At 43.0% G+C, this 23,376-nt stretch overlaps 5 protein-coding genes across 6 annotated transcripts in view; 2 read left to right on the forward strand and 3 right to left on the reverse strand.

The window, feature by feature from the left end:
• Positions 1–8,681: 8,681 nt before the first annotated feature.
• Positions 8,682–9,833, reverse strand: LOC117581157 (protein KTI12 homolog). The gene is made up of 3 exons (XM_034268090.1): positions 9,530–9,833; positions 9,125–9,471; positions 8,682–9,063 (listed from the first exon to the last, which is right to left on the reverse strand). The coding sequence occupies exons 1-3, from the start codon at positions 9,792–9,794 to the stop codon at positions 8,776–8,778; spliced, it is 900 nt and encodes a 299-aa protein (XP_034123981.1). The 5' UTR covers positions 9,795–9,833; the 3' UTR covers positions 8,682–8,775.
• A 125-nt stretch (positions 9,834–9,958) lies between these two features.
• LOC117581128 (protein SMG9) lies at positions 9,959–11,484 on the forward strand. Its single transcript, XM_034268054.1, has one exon. The coding sequence runs from the start codon at positions 10,050–10,052 to the stop codon at positions 11,439–11,441; it is 1,392 nt and encodes a 463-aa protein (XP_034123945.1). The 5' UTR covers positions 9,959–10,049; the 3' UTR covers positions 11,442–11,484.
• Positions 11,453–13,771, reverse strand: LOC117581129 (carnosine N-methyltransferase). Of its 2 annotated transcripts, none has more exons than XM_034268055.1 (6): positions 13,534–13,771; positions 12,931–13,189; positions 12,597–12,766; positions 12,388–12,528; positions 12,071–12,328; positions 11,453–12,007 (listed from the first exon to the last, which is right to left on the reverse strand). In XM_034268055.1, the coding sequence occupies exons 1-6, from the start codon at positions 13,665–13,667 to the stop codon at positions 11,605–11,607; spliced, it is 1,365 nt and encodes a 454-aa protein (XP_034123946.1). In that variant the 5' UTR covers positions 13,668–13,771; the 3' UTR covers positions 11,453–11,604. The 2 variants fall into 2 exon arrangements, with proteins under 2 accessions (XP_034123946.1, XP_034123947.1); XM_034268056.1 differs by having other exon boundaries at positions 12,597–12,715; positions 13,534–13,668.
• Positions 13,772–13,868: 97 nt separating this feature from the next.
• Positions 13,869–14,826, forward strand: LOC117581152 (uncharacterized protein CG4951-like). The gene is made up of 3 exons (XM_034268085.1): positions 13,869–14,121; positions 14,187–14,394; positions 14,454–14,826. Exons 1-3 carry the CDS (start codon positions 14,066–14,068, stop codon positions 14,652–14,654), a joined length of 465 nt encoding a protein of 154 aa, XP_034123976.1. The 5' UTR covers positions 13,869–14,065; the 3' UTR covers positions 14,655–14,826.
• Positions 14,827–20,860: 6,034 nt separating this feature from the next.
• Positions 20,861–23,376, reverse strand: part of LOC117581114 (ATP-dependent RNA helicase dbp2) — a 4,538-nt gene continuing 2,022 nt past the window's right edge. The window contains 3 exon segments of the mRNA XM_034268032.1: positions 20,861–21,131; positions 21,331–23,038; positions 23,098–23,376. The exon segment at positions 23,098–23,376 is cut by the window's right edge and continues 31 nt beyond it. Coding sequence (XP_034123923.1) covers positions 21,749–23,038; positions 23,098–23,376 — 1,569 coding nt within the window. The 3' untranslated portion in view covers positions 20,861–21,131; positions 21,331–21,748.

Below are 23,376 nucleotides of genomic sequence, written 5' to 3' on the forward strand. Positions count from 1 at the left end.
GCGTGTGTGTGTGTGTGAGCTTTGAGTAAGCTTGAATGTGCGTGAGCGTAAGAGAGTTTTGCTGCTGTGCGTGTGTTGGTGTGGATGGAGCCACAATGGCAACAGCAGCAGCAGCAGCAGCAGCAAAATCGTTGGATGGAGCAGCAGGAACTTCAACTTAAACTTGACGATTAACATTTCAATAATAAAACCAAACAATATTTCATTTATGAATTTGTAATAGCCTGCTGTGGCCCGGGTGGGGGTTATGCAAAGGGAGTGCAGTTTGCATTTGATTTTAGCATTCTTCTTCTGCTTTCATCGATACCGATTGACGTCATTATGGGAACGGATTACGCAATTTTTTGGCAGACTTGGGAGCACCCGTCATTGTCGTCATCATCATCATTATTCGCAGCGTTGACTAATTTAAGCATTTATGTATGTTTAAAGAGGGAAAGAGACAGAAGGAGAGAGAGAGCAACTAGGAAGAGGATGGTTTGCACCAGGAGATGGGAGGAGTGGCAAGCGTAAGAGGTGTAGCATGATGGTTGATAGTGCGGGCAGAGATAAAGAGGGGGGTGGGCGCCTAACTAGTCGGAATGATAATGGGGGAATAGTGCAAAAGTAAAAGGTCATTGAACGAACATTGTACCTACATATTTGTGCACACACTCAATACAGCAAAAACACACCACACATTTGTGTGTTCACATTCACACATACGATGTATGAAAATGTGGTACTTATTGTAATAGAAGAAACCCCAATTTCATGAGCGCAACATTGAACAACGAAGATTCGAGTACCCTAGAAATAACCAACAAATCCATAGAATGAATGAAGTGATAATTATGTACATACATATTTAACGAATTGTTCAGGTTAGCTTCACTTAAACTATCATCTTCGATTCCCAGCAACTTTTGCAAACATATTTATTTATTTATCGATAATCTTTTATGTATCCTTTTATTCGAGCAATCCCCTAAAGCAGCTGTAAAAGCAAACAAAACGAAACGGCTCTTATCCAAGAGTCCAGTATTTATAAGTTTTCTCCATAAGTTGTCTTATCTTATCTGCTCTAGATATGATTAACAGTTCACTTGAAGACCTGGCTCAACCCGTTGGCGTAGCTAATCAACTCCAACCACGCCAGAGAGGGCAAACAGAAGTGGCAAATGGCTTTTGGTATTCGGCACTTGACTAACGAAAGACTGGAGAAATTGGAGAAATTCTTGGTGAATGGAAAGGGTGGTGGGCGGGCAAGGGACACAAAAAACACCAGAGAAAGACTAGTAGACTTCACTAAGAGATTTAACATTTCTAAGCGTACAAGTACCAGCATTTTTCCTTGGTCTGGTCTTATCTGAGGAGCGGGAGAAGATCAAATCAGATCGGATCGGATCGGATCGGACCAGAGGCGCATATCAGAGTCCAAAGGCCGAGTCGTGTTCGGACTCTAGCTGTTCCATTTCTTTGTCTTAAATTCGCCAAAGCACGAAGAGACAAGAGACAAACAAAAAACAGGAGAGACGGCTGAAAGCGGGACGGGACTGCTTACAAGCGATATTCAGCAAACCTGGCTGAAATGAAGTGATCGGATCGGATCGGATCGGGGAATGCAAATGCAAACCAATAAATGTCATATGCAATAAAAGGTGTCCAATTGTGTGACCCGATGGAGCCGATGAGTCATGAGCCAGTACAGCGAATACTGGGAAAGTGAATAACTCCCCGTATTGAAAGTGCATTCCATGCGGAAGTTAAATCGAAACCCGATCGAACACGATACCAAACGAATACGAAAAAAAAGAAGAGAGTATTTCGCCACTGCAAGACTTGGGGAACGACTTTGCATATTCTTAGAATGAATTGATTTCGAAGGGAAAATACATTTTGCCCGGCTTCGATACGAGTATGCACAACTTTTAAAACATCTGCATGCCCTTTTATTGATATTCGATATTCGATTCAATAGTATCATGGAGAAACGGTAGCCAGGTCAATGCATGGATTTCGATAGGTGGGTGCATGGGATTGGTAAGATTTCTCTGCTTCTCGTAAGATCAAAGATTACCATCCAACTTCAATGTATGGTAAATCATCAACCTTCCTATGTATATACCTTCCTTCGCAGTAGGAGTAAGTTTCTAAAACATTCAAATGGAATTTTACAAAAAAATGCGTAAAAAGATAATGTTGGGAAAAGACATTTATAATAAAGATCGTAAGCGTTTTAGATATACATAATTATTCTATTATATTAAGTTCTGTATCACACCATAGAAAATAGTACAAAAGAGTGAAGTATCTTAGGGATATTAGGACATTGCAGACTTGAATCCCAATCACATCATTTCATGATGTTTAGTAATGAGTTCGCTGAGAGATGGTAAGCATTCGTCATTACAAATGCAAAGAAAATGTATAAGGAAACAATTCAATACGATAGCTGCTCATAATTAATAGCGATGACTAAGTTGTAGCAGGAGAGAGAGAGGGAGAGACACAGAGGGAGTTTTTGTATGAGTGACAGGAACAGTCACTAAGAACTTTATCGTGGCGCTGACCCCACGGCGATTTACATATACTGCTGGAAAAACTCCACCCACAACCTCTTTTCTACATCAACTCTTATGGCAAAAATGGTAAAAAGAAGACTTAAAGTTTGTAAGGAACAACAGCAACATCTACAGATAAGAGACAGAATTCCCTGTTATCCTGTAGATCTACAGCACAAACGATTGCAATCTATTGGTTGCCTGTATCATTTTTTTTATAAGATATCTACCATTTTCATCACTTCTCACTATAGCCTACATATTTGGAGCATCTCCATCTTTCTGTCTCACTTTTTTTGCCTCACTCGTGAGTGTGTAAAAAGTAGTCGATTCCGCGAAGAATGACCATCTAGGGGCTATGGTGTTGGATCATGGATGGGCATGCATTGCGTTCGAGTTGAAGTAGCTCGAACGGCTTTCAATGCGTGGCCAGATGTTGCACCTCAGGTGCATTTTCCACACTCCCACTCCCACTCCCACTAACATTTCCATTTCCATTTGTGGAACTGCAACAGACTTGTCGCGGTTACGGAACTTGAACTTGAAGGGAAATAATGAAATAAACCTGGAAACTGGAAAGTAATGATAGAATATTCCACAAATATAAATTGAACTAAGGAATAGGAAAGACAATAAGAAATCAAATGAAATTTCCAAAGGCAAAGGGGAGGTTCTGGGCGGGTTTGTTTATTTTTCTTAAGTAAAGTTCGTTGGCTAAATACGAATCGTTTAAAATCTGTTAGAGTGGTAGCCGCTCCCGCCTTCTCTCACCAATGACCCAAGCCAAGCCACCACATCATCAATCACTATCACAACACACACACACACACACACACACATACACACACATGCATCGAATGCCGTTAATTTTTGCTTGGCTGCATATGCATGGGCATTTCATCGTTCGTCCCCCTGCTACCCAGCACAGAGACCCCGTTCTACCACGTTTTCCCTACGTTTTTATACATAATTGGGTGCCCTGCCCGGCTTACCTTCCCTCTCCATTTCCACTCTCTCCTCACACCTACAGACATGTGTATCTGCGTTTCTGTGTGTTTGTGCGTGTGCGTGTTCTTGTAAAACGGGGGTTACATGACATTGAAACCAAATTTGAAGGTTCAACGTTTTTGTGTCTCTGGGAATGGATGGTAAAGTGGTTGGTTGATGATGTCGTTGGTTGCTGTTGTTGTTGGTCGGACTACTCTTGAGATTCCTGATTCTACTAGATGTATCTACCTACCAGAACAGCAAAAAAAAAAAGCCCATCCAAAAACAAAAGAACCAAAAAATAAAACAAGATTAAAGCGTTTCCCTTTTCTTTTTTTTTTGTTTCGTGTTTTAGGTGCCTTGTGTAATGGCGAAATACGGCAATTTTTTTGAATCTCTCTCTCTCTCCCGCTCTATATGTCGTTCGCCGTCTCTGTCGCACTTTGACGCCCTTGTCACTACATTTTGGTCATTGGCCTCACGCACACCAGCACCCTGATACACACTGATACACACTCTCTCTTGGGACTTGGTAACAGCGGCAGAAGCAGCAGAGCCAGAATCAAAAGCAGAAGCAGAGCCAGAGCCAGAAGCAGAGAGCAAAGCAAAACAATGACCCTCCTCCTTTCCTATCCAGCCCCCTTCCCCCTTTTTTGACAAGCATTTGCCATATCTTGGGAGTCACAAGAGGAGTTCCAGGCGCTGTTATCGTGCGTTAGCCAACCCACCCACACAGACACACACACACAGCAAGTCATTGCCAGGGAAAGAGAGAGAGAGAGAGAGAGAGAGCAATCAGGAAGAAGAAACAAGGGAATAAAGTTTATTTCTTGAACTTTCACCACGCTGCTGATACTCTGCTCGTGTATGCTACCATCTAAAGCAACACATTTGGTCATTTATTTGACAATCTTTAATAGATATTCGATTAAAATCGAACATGCTCTGAACCCTAAAGGTTATATTTTGCATATTTCTGTATTAACTCAGGGCCTTTTCTGCTAAGTTTAGTTACAGGTGCCACTAAAAGACATTATCTCCCTTTTTTAGGGCATGAAAATGAAAATCAGAACCCCTAAAACTAGGCAAAAACTCACAAATAACAATTTATGGTATGCTCGTTGCTCAAAAAGGGTATTTCCATATTGGCTACATATTTTGTTATTTTTCGCGGTTCAATCGCAGTCGTCGAAACGACGTCGACGTCAACGATTGTTTATCAATGTGTAAATAAGTGTGTGTGCATGAAAGCATGTGTATGCGTTCGTATCGGTGCCCAAAAATTTCAATAGCAAAGGTCGATGAACTCAAGTCGCAGAGTGAGCCCAACCGGGAGAGCGACCAGCAGCAGCTAAAGAGAGAGAGAGAGCAATGCTTTCCGCATTGCTTGTCTTGCGTTTGTATGCGTGTGCACTCTCTTTACTGTTCATGAGGCGCGCGCTCTCTTTCCTCCTCTGGTATCTTGTCCAGTCGCTCGCTCTTTCTCTGCATGTTGTTGAATTTGCGCGCGCTTCCTCGTTGCGTTTCATTCATAAACAGAGAGCGGCGAACCCGGCCTCCACCACCACCTCCACCCCCTTCCCCATCCCTCTTCCCATGCGATATCTCGGCCAGGCCAACGAACCAGGCTTGACATGTGCTTTGGGCCACCTCATCTCCTTTTGAGTTGGAATGGGGTGCTGACTGACAAAAGCGCGCACGGTTCCTGCCCTCTTAAACTTAACCCAGTCGTATGTCTATGAACACACACACACACACACACACAGGAGCAATTATATTATATTACATGTTACATGTTAAAATGTTTTGGAATTGCTTGGTCAATGTTGGTGGAAATCTATACTATTGCAACACTTTAAGCCCCCAATTGGGAAATTCCTTTAGCTAGGAGCAATTTCTGTGCATCAGTTGGAGAGAGCCACGAAATGCTTTAGCTTTAAGTATGAAGTATTTTTTGGCATTATAAATGCACTTTCTTTAAAGTTACTTAATCTAGTACTTCCAGAATCTATGGGTTGCCATAGTGAAATATACATATTTGCAACAATTACAGGTAGCAAAATTATAAACTTAATTTTAAACGATAGAGTACTCTTTTCTAGTTCTGACCTTACCCTTCTACTTTCTACAATTTAGACCATTTGGGTAAATAATTTCTTGTTCTTATTGGATATCGGTCGTTTGAAATCGCAGGGATTTCGACAAATTCCTAAACATATTGATGGATATTCATGCATGAATATATTCATTCATATATGAAAAATTGAAGTTAACTTGACTTTACTGCATATTTCTAAGTTTCCTTTTTATTATATCTAATTATTTTAATAAGGTATGATTTAAATTCCCTTCCTACTGAAATTTGTTTGTTTATGGATATTGAGCTCAGCTTTTCTTTTATCGTTTATTAAAATTGCAGTTATTGATTCTGCTTGGGAGGTTCCTAATGTTACCTTATGGCTTCCTTTTGGGATTATATGTACATCTGTAAATTGAAATCGGTGGACTTACATCAATTGTTCACGTTGCAGCGGTGGCATCTTTATGGCCTGCTAGCGGCTCCTGTAATGGCCAGCTTGCTGCTCAGATGATACGTGGATCCGTTGCTATGAAGCTGCTGTTGATGCCAATGCCAATGCTGATGCTGATGCTTGTTCTGAAGATGTTGATGATGATGGTGGTGGCACGCTATCCATATTCATGCCACCAAGCACTTTCAGTTTGTAGTTTTACCCTCCCAACGCAGTCACACGCGTACACATTTGCAGAGAAAGTTCTCTCGCTCGCTCTCTCTCTATCTCTCTGTATATTTTTAATAATAATATTACTTTTTTTTTTCAAGAAAACAGAGTAAATCTTTTTAGGTTTCTTCCCTTGGACAACACTTTTTCATCTTTCTTATTCCTGCTTTTTCGTTTAACACTTCTTCTTCATGTTTTGGGCGCACTTCTTATTCTTTTTTCTTATGTTTTCACGTTCTTTTTTTTCGTATGATTTTCTTCAGGTTTTGAAGTAATTCTTTTAAGCACTTCTTTCTCTTCTTTCTGCTTTCTTTGAGAGCACTTTTGTTGTAGTTTTCTCCAAACTTTTGAATATTGTATTTTTTTAAGGGGTAAACACTTTTTGGGACTAACCAAATTGTCACTTAAAAACGTATTTTAATTTTGTTGTGTATATTTTAGAGGTTTACTCTTATTTTATTTGTGGCTGGGAGGGGGAACCCTTCTCTTTTATTTTGCATATTTTTAAGGGATTCACTCTTTTTGTTTTCGTTTTTCTTTTCAGATCAGATCAGAGATTTTTGGGAGGGAAAACCCTTTTTCTTTTGGTTTGATTCCAGCAGCTGTTGATTTTCTTTCCTTATTTTTTGCACAATATATTTTTATTTCAGCATTTTGCTGTTGCTTTCGTTGCTGTTGTTGGCTGCAGACACACGCACACACAGAGAATGGAAAAAAGACAAAAAAAATTACGGTTAATTTTTGGAGGCGGTTAATTTTGAAGCAGAAGCAGCAGCAGCAGCGAAGAAGCCAAATGTCAATTGGAATTGCATTGGCCACCGATGCTGCTGAGAGGATTGGGCTGCGTCCTGGCCCAAAAACGTAGAAAGAGATTAAACACAAAACAAAAACAAAACAAAAGGCAAGAGGCCGGCTATCGGGAGGCATGCCATGCCCCAATATCTCTCTTTCTCTCTCTTTCCACGATCTCCACTGTTGTACTACTATTTCGATTATTAATATTATTATTGCTATTATTGCTTAACACGAACACACACACACTGCTGCACTCTTAAACTGCACTTTGGCGGGGTATATCCAATCTGTGGCATTTGCAGCGGGTGAGGGTGGGGGGTTTACTGCAATTATTGCAGAGCTATGCAACCATAAGAGGCATCAACAAAAACGTAAAAAAAATACTGTTAACCCACAACAGAGGCCAGCACACACACGCACACACACAGGCACGCTTACACGCAGAGTGAGCGAGTGTGAGGTGGGAATCGGGAACCGGGAAAACGGCGGTGCGGTGCGACAAACTGGCTGACTTCGAACGATTTGGACATGTTTAATCATGTTCACGAGCAAGGCCGTTTCAAAAACGCCCGCCCCGCCTCCAAATGTTGCTGGTGCTTAAAAGTGCTGCTTGGCCACATGTTGCTGGCAAACGGGCTGCCAGCAAGGTAAAAGCGGGTGCGGACAACAGGCCAAACGAACGCGGAAGATACTGCGCATGCAGGAACGACTCACCCGAAAAGTTAATGTACTATGAATGTTGCTTGGAATGTTGATGGTCCGTTTTGGCTCACTTGGATCGAAGCAAAGAGAGCTCACCACTCATTTTTGCGTTATATTTGAGCAAAAACACTGCGCTCTTCCGACAATGGCCAAAGGAAAGAGAAGCGTAAAAAGAGCAACGCTGTGCAACGGTGTATCTCTGTGTGAGTGCTTTCTTCAAATGGAAATACGCTAACACACTGCTTACACTTTACCATTAATCCCAACCAAAATTCAGAATGATATTAAAATTGAATTATCATGGCAACATTATATTTTTATGTGAAACCAATCACTTTTAAGAGAGCGCTTGTGGCGTCCCAGGAGTCTGGTTCTTAAGAGAGTGCTGCCTTTAGTGGTGTGCGTGAGCAGGGCCGTGTAAGTGAACCATGCGGAAAAACAAAAACAATAAGAGAAAAGTTCATTCACTTGAAGTTCACGCTGCTGCTGCCTGCCTGCCATCGAACGCCATTAATGTTTACACTTCTCTTTCGGTTCCGTTCCTCGTTCTCTTCTTCTTCTTGTTGGAGTGACCGTTTGATTTGAAACTGGTATTCGGGTAGGGAAATACATATATGGCCATTTCCGCCAAAATAAAAGCATTTTAAATATTAAAACACATATCCATATCTTTTTAAGAATATTATTTAAGTTTTTAAAAACTCTTAACGGAAAATGTTCCCAGTCTCGGGTAACGGAATATCTTGCAACTTTTTGTAATCCTGCATTTTTGTAACGAATTTCTTCTCATTTGCAGTTAACAAAGATGTAAATATAAAATAACACTAAATCTTTCTATTAAATTCAGCTAAAATTATATACAGCTAGTCCCAACTGATTTGCAGTTCAGCCATAACCTCAAAAATCACATATGTTTTTGGTATGTTCGAATTTCTACGGTATTCAATTTCTTTAGATTTTATTGGAAACAAAAAAAAAAAGAAAAAAACAGCACGGAAATCACAGGCCTAGCAGCCAATCGTGTTGGCATTGATGAACTGCACAAACATCTGGGGCACCTGGGCCAACGGTGTGGCTGCCGTCTGTGAGGCCCGGCACCTGCTTGTGATGAACTTCTGCCTCAGGCGATTCAGCTGAATGGCGTTCATCGTGGTGGTTACCTTGACGGGGCTGGTGCTACCTTGGATGCGCAGTTGACCGAACGCCTTGATCTTGATGGCGCCCAGGATCTCCTTAATGATGGCCTGCATGATGGTGTCCAGCTCAAAGAGATAGTTGGTGGCGCATAGAGGCGGCTGAATGGCAAAGAGAATGACTCGGGTTAGACTTGCATCGAATTTTTGAATGTTGACCTACGTTCTGGGTGCTTTGGTTGGGCGGCAGCGGTGCGGTCTCGTACAGCGCCTTGTATATGCCCTCCACGTCGAGCCTGTCTTCGGGCAGGGCCACCGTGAGCGGACTGTCCCAGCGGCTATTGCTGTTCGGCTCCTCGTAGCGCATGCAGAGGGCATCGAAAATCTCGCGGGTGTATGGCACATTCGAGTTGTTAAGCAGCTGTGTCGTCTGCCCGTCGCCCGGCAGCTCGTCCGGCTCCAGGCGCTGTGCGTTAAATGTCCATGCCTGCTCCTGGGGTATGCAGCAGAAGAGTGTGCACTGCGTGGTACGCGCCGACTTTGTTAGACAGTACAACTCATAGCGATAGCCTGCGGGGAATCAATCAGCGATAAGTATAACGAATCACGCGTTGTTTAAGGCACTCACCCTTTATGTAGTTGCCAGCGTCCAGGATGACAACGTCTTCCTTGTTGAGGTGACGCAAGGCTTCCGACTTGAGGTCGCTGCGCACCACTTTCTCCTTTTGCGAGTCCCCGAAGAAGGAGTTCTTCTCGAACAGAGCCTTGGGCACCGCCTCGTTCTCGCTGATCAGATGCACCTTCTTGCCCAGGCCGGCAAAGTGCTCCTGTAGCTGGCGAGCCCTCGTGGACTTGCCGCTGGCTGGCAGACCCGTTATAATAACAATTGGCATGATAAATAAATAAACCTGTGCTGCGCTGCCAGTCACATTTCACATACACATACAAATAAATACTTTTAATACTTTTTCCGACTTTTTACGCGTTTTTAACATTCAGCCAATGAAAATTTTTCAACAAATCGTAAGTGTTGTAAAATGGCTTAAGATTGTCGATTGTTGGACCAGCTGTTTGCGAAGATGTTCATCAACGCCAAACGTGCAGTTTGAAATAATTTTTAGTTTTTAACATCCAGTATATAATTTACAATGTCTGAAGCCCGCCGGCGCTACCGGAACAAGAAGCGAGATGACCAACGTCCGATGCAGGGAGCGGGACAGACAGCGCCGGTCACCATTGCTCGTCGCGAGGATCCACGCAGCGTCCAGCCGAAAATACTACTCAAAAAGGACATCGGCTCGGATCCCTGCAGCAGTATCAGTAACCAAGACCTGCCCTGTTTCCCCAAAACACTCATCATCAATCGCGGCAGCGATGGCCGCTCCGATAAATGCAAACCCACAGCCGGCCCAGCCGGATGCATGCCGCCCTCAACAGCCCCCGCATCCAATTCATCAGTTTGCTCCGCTTTGGCCAGTGCCCCACCAGCCAATGAACGGGAGAAGAGCAGCTCAGGCTCCGGCTCCGGCTCTGGAGCAGCCCACCTGCCAGCCCAAGAGCTGCAGCCACCACGAATGACACGAACCACCCCGTTGATAGTCTCCAACTGCACGTTCAACGCCAATGCGCGCAAGCTCTTCCACAAAACAAACACAGACTTCACTGTGATAGGTGTGCTGGGTGGCCAGGGTGTGGGCAAGTCCACGTTGCTCAATCTGCTGGCGGCCGAGCGGCCCCTGGAGTACGACTACTATCAGCACCTGTTCGCCAAGGAGGCGGACGAGTGCACATTCCACACGAGGCACAAGTGCAAGCCCAGCGCCAGCCAAAGCCAGAAGAGCATAATGCGCCCGCGCACCGAGGCGCTGCAGTTCTTTATCACCAGGGAGCGTTTCATTCTGTTGGACACGCCGCCGCTGCTGGTGGCCAACGGCAACGACGCGGACTACCTGGAGCTGCACTCGCTGGCCCCCATGACGCAAATGCTCAGCGTTTGCCACATCCTGCTGCTGGCCATCAACGAAGTGAGTCTCGAGCAGTTGCACTTGCTGCACACCGCCCTGCGGCTGCGACCGCGCTTCCTCTGCAAGGACTACGTTCGCGACTACCTGCCACATGTGATGTTCGTGCGGACACGCGCCCAGCGCCAGCATTTTGAGCCCCGCCAGCGGGAGCGACTCGACAAGCAGCTGGTCCATCTGTTTGGCAACACCGGACTGCACATCTATCGGGGCCGTGGCGATGCACGCTGCCTGAACAGCTTCATGCTGCCCGAAGTGAGTGGCAACGAGGCGACCGCCCACCATGCCTGCCTGGGCGAGTTGGTGCGGCAGTTTCGCGAGCGAGTGTTCAGCACAACGCGCGTCTCCATGTGCCAGAACAACGACCTGAGCGAGGCCACTTGGTTCGAGCTGCTGGCGGAGAGTGTGCGCCGTGCCACGTCGCACTTTGATAATATTTATGTGGAGATCAAGCGACGCCATCTGGATGCACGCTGCCAGTGGCGGGCCGAGAACTGGCGCAACTTTGACGCCAATTAGACAGGGAGAAATATATAGAAATACATTAAACTTTTATTTGAACCTCGTGTCTCGTGTCTGGTCATCTGTGACTTTTTTTTGGCTATATGGCATCTGATTGGTGGGGTGCTCGAGGGGGGATGATTGATTCTTTTCGATTGCCAATTGTTAGTTGGCCGCCGTATCACGTTTGTGCTGTCTCCTCGAAAGCTTCCGTGTCAGTCTCATTTGTGTCTGCATTTGCATTCACCAGCACCTCCATGTCGTTGTCCTCGCGCATTACCAGATCATGAGGCTCTTTGGATACCTTCGATTTGGTGTTCTTTTTGCCGCACTGCTCCTCGTATTGGCCCGGCTTGCGGCAGACCCAGAACAAGCTCTGATACTCGCTCTGCTTCATCGAGGACGGATTCTGGGCGTACTTGGTGCGTATGCCCGATCGCGAGCACTCGATCACAAAGCCCACGCTCTCAATTATAATGCACAGATCCTCGTACGAGGGCTCGATGCTATTCTGACCATTAACATCGCTGTAGTGGTAGAGCAAGGGCCCGAGATTCACCCAAATGCCGCCGGGAACAAGAATTCTGCAAGACGAAAAATGATTTCATCAGAATGTGAAACGCTGCAAGCAGAATTGTGCAACTCACTTGTAGATGGTTCGTATGAAATCGATGACATTGTTCGCACAATCAATGAAGAAGCACGTGGCCACACAATTGTAGCTGTGCGGTGTCTTGTAGACCTCGAGAAAGTCACCCGCCGCCATCTCGATATTGCCCTTGGGTGGATTCTTGAGCGGGCAAACGTCGGGGAAACGCACAGCAGCCACCTGATCCTCACGCCTCAGATTATTCACATACTGATGCACCCACGGGTACAGCACATACTTGTTCTCATAGTCACAGCTGCAAAGGAATATTGGAAGTAGAGGCAAGCGATGGTGAGGCTACAAAATGATACTCACAGATTTAGGACAAAGTTGGAGGCAATCAGCATGAAGTAGGAGAACTCATTGCCTTCGCATGAGTACCCCAGGCAGGCCAGCTCGTAGGTAAGCCGCCCCAGGCCAGCACCCGGCACCAGAATCTTAATCTCATTCAGCTCGCTGTGCAGAGAGAGAGGGAGAGCAATGACAATGGGTTTGCGATGGCTTTTAATGGATTGATTACTTACTAGTCGCTGGGCCTATAGTACTCCTTAATGCTGTCGATGATCGGCTTGTAGGATTGCTCACGCTCCAGTGCTCCGTCCGTGCTCCAGTCGCGCGCAATCAACTTCAGGGTCGATTGAGCCTTTAAAATTTTCAGAGGTTCAACATCAGCATCATCAAGAACAAAATCATACTGCGGCGTTTCGGGGATCAGGTTGGGGGGGGATAGTTTTAGGAGATGAAAGATTTAAGGATTTTGTTTTGAATTCCGAATCAGTTATAGAACAGAAGAGTGGAGAGAGGAATGATAGATGGTATGGCATGGAAATGAAAGCGTCTTTGTGTTCGTTGGTCTACCTGGTCCATGTCGCCATGTCGCACGTGTTCTGGCGGCTCATCAAACTCGCTGTTCGCCTCCGATGTGGGACTGCTTGAGCCATCCGCCGGGTAGAGGAGGCGTTCGCGCAGAATCTGTCGTATGACGGCCTGATTGCGATCAATGCACGTGCGCACGCAGTCCAGATGGGCACGGTATTTTGAGAGCAGACGCTGATCATCGGCTGGCAGGCTGTTCAAGTAATCCAGTGTCCTTCTCAGCCGCTGGCATGCATATGGTCTGTGGGTGGGGAGTTACAGATAAATTAATTGATTTTCTTTATCAGTCATTGACGCCGCGTGTACGCATCATACATACATACATACTTTTCGGACAAACTGCATGTCCCGTACATACACGCTTATCGTTTACACACACACTCACGCGCATACACGCGCAAACCTTGCACCCACACGCATCGCAAAACTACGGTTATTTGTTGAGGTGCCGGTGGCGGACTTGTCTGCACATGTCACAGCTCTTCTTCGCCCCGGCCACACTGCTCGTGTTCGGTGCCAGGTAACGGTACACCTGTTGCTACGGATTTCCATTTCATTGACAGCATTAAAAGCAACAGAACTCACCCATAGTAGAGAAAGGCATTCTGGACCTTCTGAATGTGCTGCTCTTCCTCATCCTCGTTGGCGGTAAATGCCCGAGCCACTTGCTCGTCCATTTTGGGATGCAGGGGAAACATTGATGGCACCGCATAGCTCATCCTCGCGCGTCACTTCCGAATTCTACGATTATATCTATAATTAAAATTTTGACGAAATATATTTCTACACCATTTCGATCGTCGTTTGTGACTCAGTGTGACCGCGAATTTATCGATGGAGTAAAATACCGTCCGACCCTCAAAAATATATCTTCTCATTTTCAATATATACCGTAAATATACAGGTTACTAAATCAGTTTCCTCGACTTTGACATTCTATTTAATATTTCCAGCTAGTTGGGTCTCGCAGCACAAAAACTAGTGTTTTATCCAATTGATGCATTAATTATCCAAAAGATTGTCTAAATTTCTTGACGTTCGTTCATTGGCTTGCTTACAAAGTTCAAGCAAACGCCTAACCCAGTCAGTTGCAGTCGCAGGAGCAGGATCAGGAGAAATGGCGCAAGAAAATGTTTCTACGTATAAGCCAGCTCCCCGAAAGGTGGACATTCTGTAAGTTTTGGGTAATACTAAGGTATTATGCATTTGCCTACAGCTAGGATTGTTTTATCTCACAGACTAATGGACCAAATGGAGGCAGAAGATGCATTGAATACATTCGCCAAGTACAGAAGCCGCCTGGATCAATTTTTTGAGGATAATCATAACAAAGGAACTGACAACTTTATGGGCATTACCCATTATCACATCATGGATATCGTCAAGCGAGACGTCGCGAATGCTATGATGCGAAAACTGCCAAAAGTGTATGGCGACGGCCGGACTGTAAGTGGCACTGGTAAGCGCTTTGAACCGAATTGAATTAATAACGGTTCGCTTTACAGTTATATTGTGTGCTATTTATAAACGCTCTACTGCCATTGTGGATTGTACGTCTCTTAATGGATACATTCAACATTAGTACTGAGGAGGAGGCAGTGCAACAGATCAAGGACCAATTGGAGTATGGTCATTATATGAACACCATAAATAACGTGCCTCTGGAACCAGATCTACAAGAACTAGAAGATACGCTTTTCCAGTAGGTGTGGAGTTGGCTGATCAATACACTCCTCGTCATGCTCACGACATGCGTTCTAGTCCCGTTTAGAGTCTCGGACAATCACTTTTGAATTATTCGTGTGTGCCGCTCTAATTTCACTTATGTATAATAATAATATCCACCCACATACAATAAATCTGTGAATTTAAAAGTGATTTTTGTTGTTTGTTTGTTTATTACAAAGAAGATATCCATTTTGCTTGCTGTAAACATGATCGTTACATATTCATATTGATGCATTTTATACGGTTTTTTTGTGTGTTTAACATTAGTCGACTGGTGATGGGAATGAGGAGGGATGGGTGTTGAGGCTAGGGTAAAGGCGTTGGCTGGGAACTGGGAACTGGGTACTTGTGTGTGTGTGTGTGTGTTTACGTGTTGCCTAATAACTAGTACATAAGATAAATTGATTACAATTTAGATTTTCTTCATTAGTTTCTCCTTAACTCCGCTACCAGTATGCTGCTCGCGATATTCCAAATTGAATTCGTAGCGAGGCGAGGCGAGGCGGGCGAATCAACTGTTTTTTAGAATATGCATTAAATTGCATAGTATACATACATATACATATGTATAAATCGTGTGTGTATATATATGCCTTTTTGTTATAATTATTATAATGTGTTTAAATATACGTAGGTGTGTGTGTGTGTGTGTATGTGTTTCCATCGTTCTTAACTCTATGCTGTTAACATTTACTTCAAATATGTTTGCTCAGCTCTTTTCATATATTTTAATTTGCAAATCGATTCACCAATCCACCAATTATTTATGTTCTTTGTGTTTGTGTGTTTGTTATGTATCTTAAGATTACGATTTTGAAAATACTCGTACTCAATGTGTTTCTCGTTTTGGTTGCTAACTTCTAAATGCACGCATCCTCAAAATGGCTAAGAATTTGCATTTGCCTCAAACTTTTTACCTACAATTTTGTTGCAACAAATAAAAAATTTAGCAAAAATTCGCACACGTGTGTGTTACACAATCTTCATTCGAAATCAAACAAAATATTTGTGTGTGTGTATGTGTGTGTATGTATGTGTTTTGTTTTTAAACTAGTTTGGATAAATTGTTGGCTTGCTTTATTTTTGATTGAATTCATAATAGATTCGATTTAGTAGGTTTCTCCCTTTTTTTTATTTTTGATTCGCCATCGAAATTACAAGTATGTAAATGACAATAAAACCATTTTGTTATCGTCGTAAGGTTCTAACGCGTTTTTGTTTTTTGCTTTTGTTTTTGTTTCTTTTGCAGCTGTATCACAATGGGTTTTGGTTTACTCTTTTTACTTTCCACTCTTTGCCGGTTACGCTTTAGCATTCTGCTTCAATTTGTGGCCGAACACAAATATTCATATTGTATGCATTTGTTTATGTATGTACAGTGGCTCCCACCTTAAATGAACCAAAACCTTTCAGCTTATTTGAAATTTGAATATTTGAATTCCAAAATCTCGGCTAAAAATATAATTTTTGATTTTAACCGTACAATGACCGTATCCAAAAATCGAAATAAATCGGGATTTGCTCGGAACTCGACCATTTTAAAGTGCCTAAACTTAATGATTCTGTCTGCTCCATACCCTAACTTATAATTCCACTAAGAATTGTTGGCTGATGTTGGACCAGAACATTAAAAAACGTGAAAATGTTCCCAAAAATGGGGGTGGGGAACAATTACTTACAATTATTAAAAATTGTATAAAAATAAATGAAGTTGGGTTTCTTGAAGTTTAGGTATTTATCTATCGGTATACATTAAGTTTTCAGTGGTGAGTTAGACGGCTCAGAAGTTATACGACTTTGAACTTTGAAAAAGGTTTTGGTTCATTTAAGGTGGGAGCCACTGTATGTATTTATGCATTGTTTGCTTAACTTACACTGTTGCTACTGCTGCTACGTCAAAAATGTATTTCTTAAATCAACAATGGCAAACAACAATGTTATGTCTGCTGTTGCCGCCGCCCATTGATAATCGCGAATCGATCAATTACTACGCTCAAAAGCCACTCGCTTCTAACTTTGGCGCTTAAAAGTATGCTTGTAGGTGTTTATGTATGTATGTATGTATGTCTGCATGTTGTGTGTGCGTCTGTATGTGGGCTTGTGAGAGTTTCTTCACGTTCGTTTTCTTTTATCATTTGCATTTTTTGGCACTTGTGCGAGACGCGCGCGCTGCCTGGCTGGCTGGCGACCAACACCCGCACCGTAACGGTAAATGCAATTCACTCTTTTCTTCTTTTATTCTCCAATTTTTCCTGTTTTTTTAGCCCTGGCTCTGGCAGGCTCTGGCTTGCATGTCCGTGCATGCGCATATATGTACATATATATTGGTTTTATTCTCTTTTGTTGACAAAGTAAAAAATGCCTAACGGAATCGAAACTAAAATCAACGAAAACGCAAAAAAACTAAAACAAAAAACAGCAAAAAGCGTGGCAAAACGATTCTAGATTTATGCGTTTGGCGAACATAAAACAGTGTTGTACAACAAACCATTGAAATAACGGTGTCTCTTTTAATTTCTTGCTTTTGTTTTGTCTTTGTGTTTCATTTTTGTTTTGTTTTGCTTCTTGTTTTTCAAAGCTGAACACATGCGAAACGCTTACGCGACGCGACGCGGCACTCAATTTGTTTTTTATTTTTTATTTTTGGTTCTAGTTACGTTTTTTTACTTTTTGGTTGAATTTTTTTCAAAAGTTGCATTTCTATACTTTAAAAAATATATGTATGTATGTATATATGGATCTGCGATTCACGATCGTCCTTGTATTTGTACATATATATACATAAATCATTAAGAAGAGTGAGAGACTAGGGCTGGGACAGTGCGAGAGTTAGAGAGAGAGAGAGACAGAAGGAGGCAGAGACAGAGGGGGAGAGAGAGAGAGAGAGCGATCAAGACAAGGAGGAAGAGTGTGACCCCAAAACTTACAAAAAGAAAATTTAACAAACAAACAAATAAAACTCCCCCCCATCCACATTTTGTAGATATCGGGAATTTCTTTTCGCTTTTGTTATCTTTTTCATTTCATTTCATTTTGTTTTTTGTTTTTTTTCCTTCCTCATTTTTGGGGTTTGTTTTTAGTTTTAGTAACTCTCTTAAATTTTATCAGTTTCAACGGCTTTTGCTCTTTTTTTTTCTCATTTTTTCGTGTTTTTGTGTTTTACCATTTTTTTTGTTTTTGTTTGTTTATGGTTTGTCATTTGTTGTTTGGGTTTTTTGTTTTGTTTTCGTTTTTCCCCCGTCTCGCAGTGTGTGGTGGACACAACAACTTATAGATAAATACAATACAAATATCGCGTCTATAGTTTTATTTCTTCAAAAAAGAATGTATGCCTCAAGTCATCCATAATACATATATATAGCATAGCCATCAGCCATCAGACATTGTCTATTTAGCGACAACGACAATAATACAAATACATAACATATATCCATATTAATATTCATATTCGTATTCTCATATTCATCTGCAGCGGTTTGCTCTGCTAAACTGCATTTAAACTGGTTATTAATTGGTATCTTTTTTGTATTTTTGTTTGTTTATATAAGTCTATCACATCATCACAATTCGGTTGCATCAAAATAATAATTAAGAAAAAAACAAGAATACACAAAAATTAAAAACAAAACAAAAAACCATCTGCTCCATTTACACCTGCCATTAACATACACCCCTCGAGGCATACCCCTGCATACAAACAATAATAATAATATGTAATAATAATAATAGTATTTTAGTGGACCCTGTCTATATATGTATGTATGTATTAATGTGTGTACTCCCCGTAGGAAACCCCATTTCAAATGAACTGAAAACAGCTGTACCCCAAAAACGAAACGAAATGAAATGAAATGAAATGAACTGGAACCAATTTGATTCGTTAACAATCCAAACAAGCTCTCATATATACCCATCCATTCATCTCTCCATCCTAAGTATCTATTGTTCGTACACAAAAAAAAAACAACAAAAAAACAATCTAGTTTTTTCCTTCCCATTTTGGGTTTTCTTTTCAAAGAGATCCTTGTGGTTGGCATTGTAATTTCTTCTTCTTCTCCTATTCCTTCCCCTGGTTTTTGCTATTTACTAACAGAATCGTTGTACATATGTACGTATGTATATAGAGAACTAAAAATGAGAAAATTGTTTCAAGGAAACTTGGTTCGGCTAACGAATATACACCGCATGCATATACGAATAAATACGTTTACGTAGCATATCATTTAATCTACATGATTCTTTGACTATTTGTAAAAATTTATTTTCACTTTTTCTTTCTCTTGTTTGTTTGTTTTTTTGTGTTTGTTGTTGTATAATCCCTTGTTTCTGTTCTTTTCCTACGGCTAAATGAATAAAAGAAATGATGTTTCCGTCATCTTTTGTACTGATTTGTGGGTAGATGGTAGGTTAAATGGTGGATGCTGCCGCTGCTGCTGCTTCTGATGATGATCGGGATGCCAGCAATTCTACTGGACAGACGACAACTGCTGAAGGCCCACTCTGGTGGTATGTATACATAAGTATGTACCTGATATCGTTGCTAACTCTTATGTATTACTGGAGCTATCGCGCCTCTTACTACTACTTCAACGAAACTCCAACTCCAACTCGAACTCGAACTCGATCTTTTGCGTTATTATCAAAATCGGGAAAGAAAAAGAAAAAACAAATATGCAAATTTGAACGCGAAAACAGAAATCAAAATTGAAAATTAAAATTTATATCGAAACAAATACAAATTCGATTAAAAGGCAGAAAACCATTCAATTGGAATAATCTGGAAATATGCATTATGTTGGCTGTAACTGTATTATCATTATCAATATATATTCATTCGATTCTCCCACAACTTCTCTTCTCTGCATCGAATACATTTTGTGTTTGTTTGCTTCGTTTTCGCTTTTCCTGTTTTTATGGATGAATGTGGCAGTCTTTTCTTTTTTTTTTGTTCCTGTTCTTTGACTCGTTGGAACTTGGAATAGTTGAAATTGAAATTTGTATTTGAATTTCTTCTTGATTTTAAGTCGTTTGTTTTACCATTTTTGTTTGGCTTTTCTCAAGTATTTGCATAGAACTTTTGAAAAAACTTCATTAATTTAGGGGCGAATGTTGTGTGGGGATTATTTGGGGTGGGGGTTTGGGGGATTGGTTTGGGTTCGGCAATCGAATTCGTTACAAAAATGAGTATTTTTGTTGTTGTTGTGTGTGTGTTTTGCAATCTTCATTAAATCAAGCTTGAATCGGCAGCATTGCATATGGATTTTTTGTATATTTTCTTCTTCATATTTTATGCCCTATAAAAACGGAAACTAAATTATAACCGTAATATGCGTGCGCCTTGGTGTACATGTATGTATGCGTGTCTGTGTGTGTGTGTGTTTTGTTATTATTATTTCTTGTTTGGTTCTTCTACATACTTTTTTTGTACCAAAGCAGCGCCTGCCTGTTCTCAAGTTTTGCCAAAATTCGTTTCGGATTCTATTTTCTTTTGGCTTCTTATTCATTTTATTGTTACTTTTATTTATTTATGATGTTTCTTTGTGTTGGCCAATAAATGTCTCTGACAAACTTGCATTATTTTTTTTTCGAATTATTCGCTCAGTTTTCTGGTTGTTGTAATTTTTTGTGTTTGTTGTTGGGTTTTGTTGCAAATTTTTGTGCGAGGCATGCAAAACTGTTAGTTTTCGTAACCAACCAAGTCGGTTTCCTCCCAAATATTAATATGAAAGAAAAGGGACGTGTGAGACGCTTGTTACGCGTCACAACATTTTTGAAATACACTGGTTTCAGTGTGAGCATATAGCAGTCTAAATGCAACATTTGGTGGCTCTAGCTCTTATAGTCTCTGAGAACTAGCCGTCAAACAAGACGGACAGGCGGACGGACGGACAGACGGATAGACAGACTCGTCGACTATCGACTCGTCTATTGATGCTGATCAAGAATACTTAATGGGATCTGAAACGTTTCCTTCTGTGCGTTACATACAACCGTTATTCGCACAAACACAATATACCCTATTTACTGGGTATAAAAAATTGTTGAAAAAATCATTTTCATCACTCTCGTAATTAACGACATAACGGGTTATAGGTGTGTGTTTTTGTATTTGTCTGTGTGTGTGTTGTGTACTTTAAAGTATGCTTCACACATTTAATAAAGAAGAGACTACATTTTGATTTCATTTTAGATTCGTGTCTGCTATGCGTTCCGAAAAGTAAAAATCCTACTTAAACGAACATCTCAAAGCATTCAAAGAACATTGCGAGTGTGGTGGAGAGTCGGGGGGTAACTATAACTAATATTTATCAACGTTCTGTCACTCTTGTGTTTGTATTCTTTTTTCATTCGTTACCTCATCATGCGAGGTGAAGGATGGCGATGATAATGTGCTGCTCCAATTGCTGGACTGCTGCTGCTGCTGCTACTGCAGGTAATCGCTCTAGTGGAGCCTGCTGTGGAATCATAGGGTTTACATAAATTCAACTTTTTTTTTTTTGGTTTTATGGTGCAGGGTGAAATTATTTACAAGGCGACGTCTTCTATCTCTCCCTTTCTGGCGCTTGCCTTTTGAGTGTGGTGAATAAGTTAGCGGAGAACATCACCTTGTTAGTAATTTCACCACATGTTATGGTGCTGGATGCACTCTCTTACCACGATGTCTTGTTGTTGTCTGGCTGCAGCAGCGGCTCCTGCTTGCGTGTACATGTAAACGATTATGTATGCTTGTTTTAGCCTGATCTTTTACGCTAACTGTTTGCCAACATTGAGTTTGAATTGGTTGTCGAGTGAACTAAGAATGAAAGATATAACCAAAATGTCCGATCGAACGTTCGCATCTGTCGAGTGTTTCGAGTGTAATGTGTGTGGTGTGTGGGTGAAGTTGCGGCGATAAGCGAGTGCTCGTCCTGCAGTTTTCTTTTCTCCTTCTTTTCCCTTTCCTTTCCTTCAGTAATTGTTGCCGTTGTGTCCGTTGTGTTGTTGTTGTTAGTTTTGCTGCTTCTATTTGTTATTGGTGTTGTTGTTCTTAGTGTCATTCTTACGGCTGTTGTGTGGATGAGCTGCAGTGGCCCTAATGCTGGCCCGTCTGCTCGATGGTAGCCGCCGGACCCGGTCCCGGACCAGCCACGGTCGCCGTAAACTGATGATGCTGGGCCGTATAGTAGGTGGCCGGCATGCTGAACTGATTGGCATACGGATTAGTGCCCGGAGCAGCTGCGGTGGTCAGCACACCATTGGCGTCGTACATGTAAGCAGTACCCGGTCCAGCGGACACGGTGGCACGTCCAGCCACAGCAGCTGCGGCTGCTGTCACTGTTGCAATCGGCGGCGAATTGGTGGGCGTATACTGCACCATGGAAGCAGTGGCCACAGTCGCCGGCTGCTGTGCATATTTCTCATCCTTCGAGGACTTTTGCTGCTGCTGTTGCTGCTGCGGCTGATAGTGCTGCTGGGGCACACCCTGCTGCTGGTAGTCTCGCTTGGGGAACTGCTGGAAGCGCGGCGGCATGCCTCCGGTGGCAGCATTCTGCGGCACAAACTGGCCGCGATTCCGATACGTCTGCTGTATGAAGGGTCCGCCCTGCTGACCCAAATGCGGCTGTGGGCTGCCACCTCCGGCACCGCCAGCGCCACCCCCCTGATGTCCCATAATGGCACGCGGCCCACCATTGTTGAAGGGCGCACGCGGTCGGTAGGTGCTGCCGTTGCGATTTCCGCCATCCTGTCCCAGCTGGTTCATGCGATTCCAGTTGCCGCCATTGATGCCATTCTGCTGGTAACCGTTGCCGCCAGCGGCATACTGCTGATAGCCACCGGTTGCGGCACCAGCCCGATTATTGTTGTACCCACCGCCGGCCTGATAGTTGAGCGGATTTCCACGCTGCTGATAGACACCGTTGTTGTAGCTGCCACCGCCTCCGCCGCCGCCAGAGCTGTTGCCGGTGCTGTTCCAGCGCTTATTGCCGCGATAATTGCCCGAGCTGGGCATCGAGCGAGCGAGATCGAGCAGCGCCTGCGATGGCGTCTGTCCCGCCTCCTCCAGCACAGAGATGAGCTCACGCGCCTGCTTGGCATTGTCGGGCGTGAAAAAGGTATAAGCGGTGCCCAGCTGCTGGCAGCGACCGGTACGCCCAATGCGATGAACATAATTCTCCGATGAATTTGGATAATCATAATTGATGACATACTGCAAGTCCTCGACATCGAGGCCGCGCGATGCCACATCAGTGGCAATCAATATGTTTGACTTGCCGTTGCGGAAATCCTTCAGCACCGAATCGCGCTCGTTCTGTGTCTTGTCCCCATGGATCGAGGTGGCAGTGTAGCCCTCCGTGCGGATGATCTGCAAGATGTCCTCCACCTACACAAAACAGAAACGTTGTTAGCCTCAAAGTCTATGGAGATTCAGTTGGAACTCACCTTGATCTTGGTCTCCACGAATATGATGATTTTGTTGCCACTGTTGGATGAATTGTTGGTGGTCGGAGCAATCTCCTTGAGCAGTCGCACCATGCGCTGCGGCTTCTCCATCTCCGTGCATATCTCGACGATCTGGCGAATGTTGTGGTTGGCCGACAGACTCATCGATCCAATGTTGATCTGGATGTAATCGTTGAGGAAATCTCCGGCCAGGGCCTGCACCTCCTTGGGCCAGGTGGCTGACCACATGACCACCTGTCGATCGGGGCGGATCTGTTC

Source organism: Drosophila guanche, unplaced genomic scaffold, assembly GCF_900245975.1.
Source record: "Drosophila guanche unplaced genomic scaffold, DGUA_6, whole genome shotgun sequence".
NCBI lineage: Eukaryota > Metazoa > Arthropoda > Insecta > Diptera > Drosophilidae > Drosophila > Drosophila guanche.